General features: G+C 38.8%; 1 protein-coding gene across 1 annotated transcript; it reads right to left on the reverse strand.

Moving 5' to 3' along the window:
• Positions 1 to 6356: 6356 nt before the first annotated feature.
• Positions 6357 to 7307, reverse strand: LOC122601583. Its single transcript, XM_043774332.1, has one exon. It carries the CDS (start codon positions 7305 to 7307, stop codon positions 6357 to 6359), a length of 951 nt encoding a protein of 316 aa, XP_043630267.1.
• Between the last annotated feature and the right edge of the window lie 3120 nt (positions 7308 to 10427).

Raw genomic sequence — 10427 nt, forward strand, 5'->3', positions numbered from 1 at the left:
TTTGTACAAAAATAAATGTATTCACATTTGCAATGTAACTACAATAACTTAAAAATTCATAACCGATTAATTAGATAATTAAGGATTATTTCACATAAATTCCTTCTCTTTTTTCTCCCTTAACGACATTTGTCGAATAGAACATGTCCTCATCATCATCTAAAGGCAAAGTTGGAAACTCATGACTCGGGATCGGATTGACAAGTAGGGAAGTCGAGAGTTTTGGAAAACTTGGATCGTAATCGGGGAGAACCCAAATTGAGGTTTCATATAGAAAAAAAAATTATAATTTTTGAAATTATATATATGTATAATAGACTTATAACATAATTATTTAGAAACATAAACTTAAATCAATTTAGGATTTTATAAAAGGTTCTTTCTAAAATGACCAAAATTGACCCCGAGTCTTAACCAAGTCGATCGAGTATGACCAAAATTGACCAATTTCATACGATTACAAAATTTTGATCAAGCCGGTCGAGTTTTACAACACTCTCTGAACACTACAACAAATTAGTCAATTCTACACGTTTTATTCTACGCAATTTTGAAAAGTGCGTAAAATATTATTGGATCATTCACACTTATAAATGTGTACAAAGTGTCTACATTAATAAGTGCGTACAAATTTAAAAGTTTCACATTTATAACTGTGAAAAAAAATGTACATACTAATAAGTGTGTACAAATTTTATATTTTATGCACTTATAAGTATGAAGATCATTTATTCGCGGGTGATTTCTTCGCACTTGTGTAAACATCACCCGCTAAGAAATGATTTTTATAGTGCGAATAAATCACCCGCGAAGAAATGATCTTTACATTTATTAGTGTGTAAAATTTTTTTTCGCACTTTTAAATGTGAAACTTGTAACTTTTTTCGTACTTTTTAGTGTAGACTATTAATACACATTTTTAAGTACGAACAACTTAGCAAATCTTTTTGCATATTTAAAAGGTGGTGCGTACAAACTACAATTTCTTTTTAGTGGAAGCTTAGTTGATTTTTTTTTACGAGACCTACTAATCAGTGGTGAAGGTTGAAATTTATGGTTTAAACCGACATAAATACATGAATCAAAATTATTGTAAAATATACTATTAATTAAAGAAAGTGAATGGATGAATGAAATGTAAAGGTCTATTTTGGGAGACATGACACTTTATTCACTTTTATTTTTACTTTCACTTGTTCCTACCACCATTCGCCCCCTCTCTACTACGTATTTTCTCCTACACCACTCATATAGTTTCCAGCTTTACAAAGTGAAACTTGTGTACTGAATCGAAAAACTCAAATTTCATACGTCTTTTTAGTCACTCGTTAAAGAATTAGTATATGAATATTGAATACGATATGATACTTGAAATATACAGATAATTTAAATAAGTAACATATCATACTTGGTTACAATGACGTAGCAAAGCACTAATTAAGTAGTGTCAAGACAAGCAAAGAGCATATGGACCCATATAATATAAATTTTAGACCTGTGAGTACGACCAAATGTAATTGACAATTGACTCATTTGACATCCAAGACCACACCATTTGCCACTCTATGTTTCGCTTTCCATTATTTCTTCTTTTAATCCCTTTCGACATGTGCATGAATTTGTCCCCCAAATTGCATGGTCTTTAGTCTTTACATTGACAAAAGATATGACCCACTTAATGGATTGATCGTAGATTTCAGTACAATCGATCTTATATATGATATAAACTAAAAGAAAAAGTAATCATCAATCCAATGGAAAAAGGGAATGTATAATTGTATATGATCAATTAATACCTTCGTAACGATGTCAATGTGTAATGACCTTTATTATATATGTTAGATATAACACGTACATGTTAAGTCAAGGTGTAGGTCACAGAAAGGCCAGGTTTTATTATATCGGTCTTAGACTTTTTAAACTGAAGTTATAGTTAGAAGTTTTGTTAATTCATCCTTTTGTTATAAAAGAAATTCTTGAAACTTAATTAAAGTTTTGACGTTTTGTAAAGAGTTAAATTCGGTGATGCATTATAAATTGTTGAGTACATTCTTATAGTCTAACATTTGTAGCTAGTCATATATGTGGTAGTGAATTACGTTAATTGAGCCGGACCAAAGTAATCACCATGTGTATTTCTTTCTTTATTTACATTATAATTGGCTAAAGTATGTGTTTATATTACTTGTGGTGATTAGGTCTATCAATCATGTACATATAAATATGGAAAATGATAAATAGACTTAAAAGATATGTCAAAGAATTAATCAACCGAAAACTTTAAAATCTGACATTTGTATTCTATTAATTATTTTTTCTAATTTTATCCCCTGAATTTTCTAAAACTTATCATATTATATTATTAGGTTAATTTTAAGCATATCAATTAGGTTGATTTATCATAAATATACATATCACAAATCATAAAAAGGTTAAGAGAGGTTATTGTTTGTACAGCCAATCCGTTAGCCTAGAAAGGAGGAATGAGGGTGTTTGTGGTTGTTCGTTGGCGATTCTCTTCCGGTAAGGTGTGAGAACCTTTTGTACGCCAAGAAAGTATGTGTGTGTGAGATGTTGATCTCGACTTAGCCATCCTTCCCCCTATTTATAGGGGGTTCGTGACTTATTCCCCAAGTAGGGTTTTATTAGATTTAATCGGGTCGTGCATATCTCTTCTAAGAATAAGGGATTTGATTTGATCTTCTTTCCTAGAATATAGGATTCTTGATAAATGCAAATCCTTTCCTTGTTTACCGAGAGCGATACGTACCCTTCGATCGTACCCTGCGTGATTGCATCTGGGTGGGTACGTCATCAAGCCCCCCAGTCTAATGGGGTGACTCTGCGAAGATAATCGTATTAGACACATACCTGCTCTTCTCCGCGCTCTTTTTGTAACAGAACGCAAAGTTCAGGGTTTATTGTGTAAATATATGTGGTAGGTTTTGGGAATTAATGTGAGAGATAGGGGGCGCGTATCTCAAAAATCAAACCCTTTCATCGACGGTTCCACAAAATAAATAACACTTGCATGGGAATCCGATTTGCGATCAAAATCTTCATTCAATCAAAAGACTTTTCCGCTGCGTCTTGAAAAAATCTTCTGCCATTAAAGGTACGATCTTTCTCCTTTGTTTTCATTTGTTGTTAAAATGAATGCAAAACGTGGTATTGCGACCACCAAATCTGTCGTCGATGCCGACACACTTAGGGAATTTGTTGATGAATTTTTCCCCAGCCGCCATTCATCTTTTCGATTACCCACTCGTTCTCAAAGTGCATTAAAACCCCCAAATGGGTTTGTCACTGTATATGTGAAATCTTTCACCATGGGAAATCTTAGGTATCCATTCCCCAACTTTTTTCTTGAGGTTCTGAAATACTTTAAGTGCCACATATCTTTGATGCATCCCTTAGGGATTGCTAGGATAATAGCATTTGAGGTTGTTTGTCGGGCATATGGTGTTGAACCGTCTTTGACCTTATTTAGAAAACTTATGAGTATATCGGCCGCTGGTGACTGGATCACCATTGCAAACAGGCCTGGTATTGAGTGCATCATAAAGGGTGGTGTGGATATCCGTGATTGGAAGGATGAGTATGTGTTTATGAACCATAGTTTATTCCCCCCGTATTGTGAATCTTTATATGAAAAGAGTAGGCTGAAAGTCCAAAAGAAAGGTTTCTTTGGTGACCCCATTCCGGATGATGACGTTGGTGAAATATATGACATTTTGGAGGAGGAAGGTTTTGTTGTGTACCGTTATTCAGAAGGTGTATTGCTTAGGGCCAATCTTATTCCTGCTCTTGCTGAAGGGGAGGAAGAATTTGATGGTATGCTCTTCTTGTGTGATTTTTATATATATTCTACATGCTTTGTCATTGTCTTCATTTCGTTTTGCAGATATGTCGTATTTGAAGTTTGTGAAAAAAGGTACGAAAGAAGTATCCCAAGCACTCAACCCAAATGTATCTGCAGGCGGTAGTGCTGGGGAGAGAACTGGAGAGACAGCAGAGGTAGCTAGTCATGCCCCTCCCATGCTACAGGCTATTGATGTTGACCTTATCGCTGATGCTGGCAAGAGGAAAACCAACATTCTTCCCCCTGGTGGATCCATTGGTGCTCGTCTGAAAAGGGCCAGGGTTGCTGCTGCTATTGCTCAGCTTGCAAATGAGGATGTTGAGGAAGGTAACACAAAGTCTCGTGTGTCAAGCAAGAAACCCAAAAAGTCTGCTTCAGCCAGGGATGCTCCAAAAACAGGTAAGAGTGCCAATTTTGTTGCAATTTCATATAGAACTTGCATTCTACTTGTAATTGCATGAATTCTTCATTCGTGCTTTCGCTATATGTTATGTGCAGAATTTTATGAATCATAGTGGATCTTCAGGACTCAAATCCCAAAACATACTGTGGATGAGATAAGAGCTACAAAACCCTAACAGTTCTTGGAGTTGTTTGATGAAGACTGTGATGCCCATACGACTATGACCACTGAGATGAGATTAAGGTTTGACAGAGTTGCAAAAGCACTGCAGGAAAGTACTCACCGGGAATCCTTGTTGATGGATAATGTGGCTGACTTTGAAAAGAAGCTGGCAGATTATGGTGATGCAGCATCTGCTCTTGGTACTTTGAAAGAGAAAGAAGACCAATTGAAGTCCCAAGAAACTACTTTGCATGCCAGGAATGAGAAGATTGCGAAGCTGAAGGCAGAGCTACAAGCAAAGTCCATTGAAGGTGCCAGGATGCTGTCCCAGTCCCAAGCAGACAAGTTGTTGATTGATGATCTATCCAAGCAGTTACAGGAGTTAAGGGTTGACCGCAACAGGATTGTTTCTGAGTATGTCCCATATGTGTGCAAGACTTTGTTGGCTCATCCTGATGTATTGAAGGCAGTGGGTGAAGGCATATCGGCAAACAGGCTAGAGGAGAGGTCCAAAGTATTAGAGGAATTCAGCCAGGAGGGCCATGTGGACTTGGCTACCCGTCTTGATTATGACGCAGCGGCTTCCCAAAAAGTTGAAGCTGCTGCAAAAGAGTGGGAAGATGCCAAGTTTCCTGTCATTGCCTCGTTTGCTGCTCACCCTGATTTGTCCGTTGATCAACTGCTTGTCTTGGAAATTTGAACAATGTGATTTGATGGCTATGTAGCCTTGGTCTGTAAACAATATAATCTTCTTTAGCCCCCCAGTCTGTCTGGGTTTCTTCTTTAGGGCCTGCGGGTCATTTGGACAATATTAACTATGCTTATATTATGCCCGTTATTTAGCTGCTTATCTTTTTCAGGTGTGTGCATACTATTCGTATGTTTAGTAGATTGTGTACTTGCTTTACTAACAAGTAGGTATGTGCTCTTTGCCTCTTCGGCAGCTCAAGCGTATTTGTGCATTCTGCTTTTTTAGCAATGATGCATGTATGTAATGAAATCATAGGAGTATGATTGTAAGTGCCATATTTGGCGTTGTAGTGAAATCATAGGAGTATGATTGTAGTGAAATCATAGGAGTATGATTGTAAGTGCCATATTTGGCGTTGTTTAGGCCTTTATTTTCTTTATAGTCATGACTTTGTCATAAAATCATAGGAGTATGATCTTTGCCTTTGTTGGCATCTATTGAAATTATGTGTGTGAGGTTGCGATCCTTCTTCACCATGAATCATAATTTTTTATTTTATTGAAGCATAGAATAGTACTAGATATACGAAATAGATAGACTTATTCTGCTTTATGAGTGCTATTATAGAGTTCTGGGTCTTCTTGCTTTTTTATTTCCATTTTGTGGAATATATTTGCAAGTTCCCCTTCTTCTCTTCCTAGCCTATGTTTCTTTGTTGGCATACTGGTGCCAGTTTGTCCATGAACTCTGGGTGGTTCGAAACTTCCCCGGAGACTTGCTATCCCATCCTCCGTTTGAAATTTGATCATGTTGTGTATGACGGAGGGTATCATTCCGAACTTTTGTAGTGCTTGTCTTCCCAGGATTGCATTGTAAGGCTAGTGTCCTTTGATTAGCATGAACGTTAGCTCCTCTGTCCTCCTACATGGTCCTGCAACAATGGTGACTGCTAGGGTAGCTTCTCCCGCAGGCTCTGTTTTGTCGCCAGAGAAACTGATTAGCCGAGTTCCTGGGGGTGATAATAAGATACGCGGGAGTGGGTTATCCCTTGGGAACGCATGCTCGTATAGTATATTGCAATCGCTTCCATCATCAATGTGGATCTTGTCTACCCATCATTCCTGTAGTATCGCTTTGATTATTAATGGGTCGTTCGAGACATTTGTTCCCAGTATCGGTGGAAATGAGATTTCTCCCACGCTCCGGATTAGTGCGTCAACCCCTTTTCTCTTCTCGACTTATCTTTCTCGTCTGATTGTGTAGATTGTTGTCTGGGTATTGTTGTGTTTCTGCTCCCCAGACTCATCTGCTTTTGGTTTTCCCTGTTGTCGGATTCCTTTTACCAGATGTGCCAATTTTCCTGTTTTAATGACTTCATCAATGGCTTTCTTCAATTGCATACACGAATTGGTGTCGTGTCCTGTGTCATTGTGGAAATCACAATATTTATCTTTATCCCGTCTTCCTCTTTCACTTAACCTTGATGGGGTGGGGAATGTTTTTCCTACTGCCTCTTTGAGTAATATTTCCTTTGGGGTTTTTGTCATTTCTGGCAGTGATATGTTATAATCTCTTCTCTTTTCTTCTCTGTTATATAGGCTATAGCGTTGCTGGTCTTTATTTGATTGCCATTTCCCTTTTTTGTACCTTGTGTCATCCAAATTACTTGCTCCGATTTCTTTTGTGTCCAGGAATTTGCGGGCTTTCTTCTTTGCTTCATCAAATGTCTCTGCTGAATCTGTATTTAAACATTCGACCAATTCTCTATTCCGGCAACCGTGTATTAGCCCAGAGACCCTTTGCGAATCTACTAGACCTGTGATTTCTTGTGATTCCACGGTGAATCTTTCTATGAAGTCCCTGGAGGTTTCATGTTCTCTTTGTTTGATGTTGTGGGCTGCTACATGTGTTTTCTTGTGTTTTTTCTGTTGACAGAAGTGCGATAAAAACTTTGTTTTGAGTTTATCAAAGCTATTTATCGATCCTTCTGTCAGACTACCCAGCCATTCTCTTGCGTCACTTGTTAACCCCATTCTGAATGCTTTACACGCCACTGGTTCGACCCAATTTTGCATTTCTGCTGTCCCTTCAAATTTTTGTAAGAAATCATCTGGGTCGTCCTTGCCATTGTATTCCCTAGGTGTGCCGGGTATTTCATGTTTGCTAGTAATGGGTGATTTTTTATCCATTCTGTAAATGGTGATTTTACTGGGATCCTGCTAAGAGTAAATGGTCTAGGCGTGTTTTGTTGATATGATTGTGGAGTTTGGTATGTGTTTGGTCCCCAGGTATTTGTGCCGTAGGTGTTAAAATTTGGTCCCCCAGACTGATAGTGTTGCCCGTGCCCTTGGTTATATGCCCCTGAATTATAATGATAATTGTAATCCTGACCTGGTTGTGGTCCTGTATGATGATAGTGCGTCCCTGGGGCTTGTCCAGTCATTTGGAGTCCTTGTTGGGGTGGGTATAGGGGATTCCCTGTCTGCACCTGCGGAGTGGTTTGAATCTCTTGGGACCCGTAGGCTTGAGCGTAACCCTGGGCGAAATTGTGCGCCCTTGGAATGTTAAGTGCCTGTGTATTGGTCAAAAAACCCTGATTGAACTGGTTTTGTGAATTCTGTTGGTACCCTGGGGTGTTCATCCCCTGGACTGTGTTTGGGGGGTGTTGGGTAAGTACCCCCTGATGCTGTGGGAGTGAATTTGTTGAGTATTGGGGGATATTGGTGTACTGCGTATAATGTACGTATCCCGGCACATTATGTTGTTGTCCTGAATTCGGCACTCCTTGTGTAAAACTATGATTGTTCTGGTTGTTTGGACCTGGGTGGTTCTGCCCCTAGGTGTTGGATCCTGGGTTTGTTTAACCCTGGGTGTTAGACCCCAGGTTGATATGACTCTGGGTGTTTGACCCCGAGTTTGTTTGACCCTGGGTGTTAGACCCCAGGCTGATATAACTCTGGGTGTTCGACCCCGAGTTTGTTTAACCCTGGGTATTAGGCCCCAGGTTGATATGACTCTGGGTGTTCGACCCCGAGTTTGTTTGACCCTGGGTATTAGGCCCCAGGTTGATATGACTCTGGGTGTTTGACCCCGAGTTTGTTTGACCCTGGGTATTGGGCCCCAGGTTGATATGACTCTGGGTGTTCGACCCCGAGTTTGTTTGACCCTGGGTATTGGGCCCCAGGTTGATATGATTTTGAGTATTGTTTTGCGATCCCGCTGCATTGTTTGGCCTTTGGACTCTTGATCGAGGATCGTGTGGTTGCCTTCGCCTTCCGTTTGGCGGTGTGTCGCCGTCATACTCATCATATTCTTCGTCGAAGTTGATTGCCCTACCTGCCAATTCTCCTGCGTCTTGAAGACGTCTCAGAGTGCTCAAGATGTTGGTATAGTTTTGCCTTATATATGCATCATTGAGCGGGGGTTGGGCTGATGTGGAGGCATAGGTTGCCCCTGCTGTTAAAGGTGTTATGGGTGTGCCATCTTGATTTCGATTTAGATCTATGCTTTCTCCACCGAAACCAGGTGGTGGCCTATTTTCCTCGCTCATGATTCTAGGTTTTTAGGGTTTGGGAAAACAAAAATTTTGTAGATTTTCTTGTTCGGAGAATGTCTCGCGGATGGCGCCAATTGTTTGTACAGCCAATCCGTTAGCCTAGAAAGGAGGAATGGGGGTGTTTGTGGTTGTTCGTTGGCGATTCCCTTCCGGTAAGGTGTGAGAACCTTTTGTACGCCAAGAAAGTATGTGTGTGTGAGATGTTGATCTCGACTTAGCCATCCTTCCCCCTATTTATAGGGGGTTCGTGACTTATTCCCCAAGTAGGGTTTTATTAGATTTAATCGGGCCGTGCATATCTCTTCTAAGAATAAGGGATTTGATTTGATCTTCTTTCCTAGAATATAGGATTCTTAATAAATGCAAATCCTTTCCTTATTTACCGAGAGCGATACGTACCCTTCGATCGTACCCTGCGTGATTGCATCTGGGTGGGTACGTCATCAGTTATTAACATCAACAAAGACTTGTGAAGCTCAAAATCTAGTACTACTAATAATTATTATATTCATTGAGTCATTAGTGCATCAAAGTTTCATTATGGTTTGGGGTAGTTGACCATCCTTTTGGAGGTTAGTGATGGTACTTGCATACTTGGTTAATTAGTGGTCATGCGGATGTTCGCTCCATATTGGTCCTACCCTGGCGACATGAAACGATGGGCTAAAAGTTTCCCCTCCCCATCACTTGGGTTTAATCTTATGTTTTGTCATTTGATTAGGGAACATTAAACATCATTAACAGATATAATATTCATAATCCAACATCTAATGTTAGATCTCGTTTCTTGCAGTTTAATCCAAGTTCATGTGAACAAGTGAAGTACAAGATGCAACTCCCAATGAACTTTGACCTTTCGGACAATACAAAAGTAACAAGTATGAAATAAATAGAATGATGACATGTAATTATGTATTTCTGATATTAAGCGCCCGACTACTCGGGATTATCCAATGATAATATACATCTCAGACGCTTATGAACGATACATACCTCTAGATAGCCAAAGGTCATCAAAGCCATTATTAAATCCGGAATATACCAACGTCCGAAGGTCCTGAACGCCAAAACAACCCGTCTTGGTTTAGATTAAACTTGAAACTTAGTGCCAATTTGGTGTAATCGGTTTTTTTCCTATGGTCTATCCATCGGCACAAGGTTTTTATTGGCCTAGTAGAGCCGATTGTGACTCCTTTTGGTTTTCATTTTTAAGCATATGTAAATTTACCTTTTTTTTTGTTTTTTTTTTTTTGTTTCGGCATGTTATGGGTTTATGGCAACTTTTGGCCCTTTAGTTTCATTTTAACCCTCACAATTTGGCACTTTTTTTTATAAATTTTGGTAAAACAACGTGTGAGCATTCCATTGGTTAAAAATTGGTGCCTAACTTACATATAATTGGTAATATATGACATTACACATTTTCCCCTAATGGTCTCAAATACATCTCTTCGTTTCTTCATGCCAATTAATTCCTCTAAGTTATCTATTATCAATAAAGTTTTGACCCACATGTCAAGTTTAAATATGCAGGTTCAATCTTTTGGGGTGCCCAGATCATGTGAGGATTAGGATGGATGTATTATACTGACCAGTGCCGTCTCTGAAAATTTATGAACCTCGACCGAGAAAAAATAAAAAGGGTCCAGAAGATAGATGCAACAATTATAATTATATAAACTAAGATATTAAAACGATGATAAATGTTATATCAAATTGTTACTTGAGCATTTTTTTGTTAAGTTCTATTGTT

Source organism: Erigeron canadensis, chromosome 5, assembly GCF_010389155.1.
Source record: "Erigeron canadensis isolate Cc75 chromosome 5, C_canadensis_v1, whole genome shotgun sequence".
Lineage (NCBI taxonomy): Eukaryota > Viridiplantae > Streptophyta > Magnoliopsida > Asterales > Asteraceae > Erigeron > Erigeron canadensis.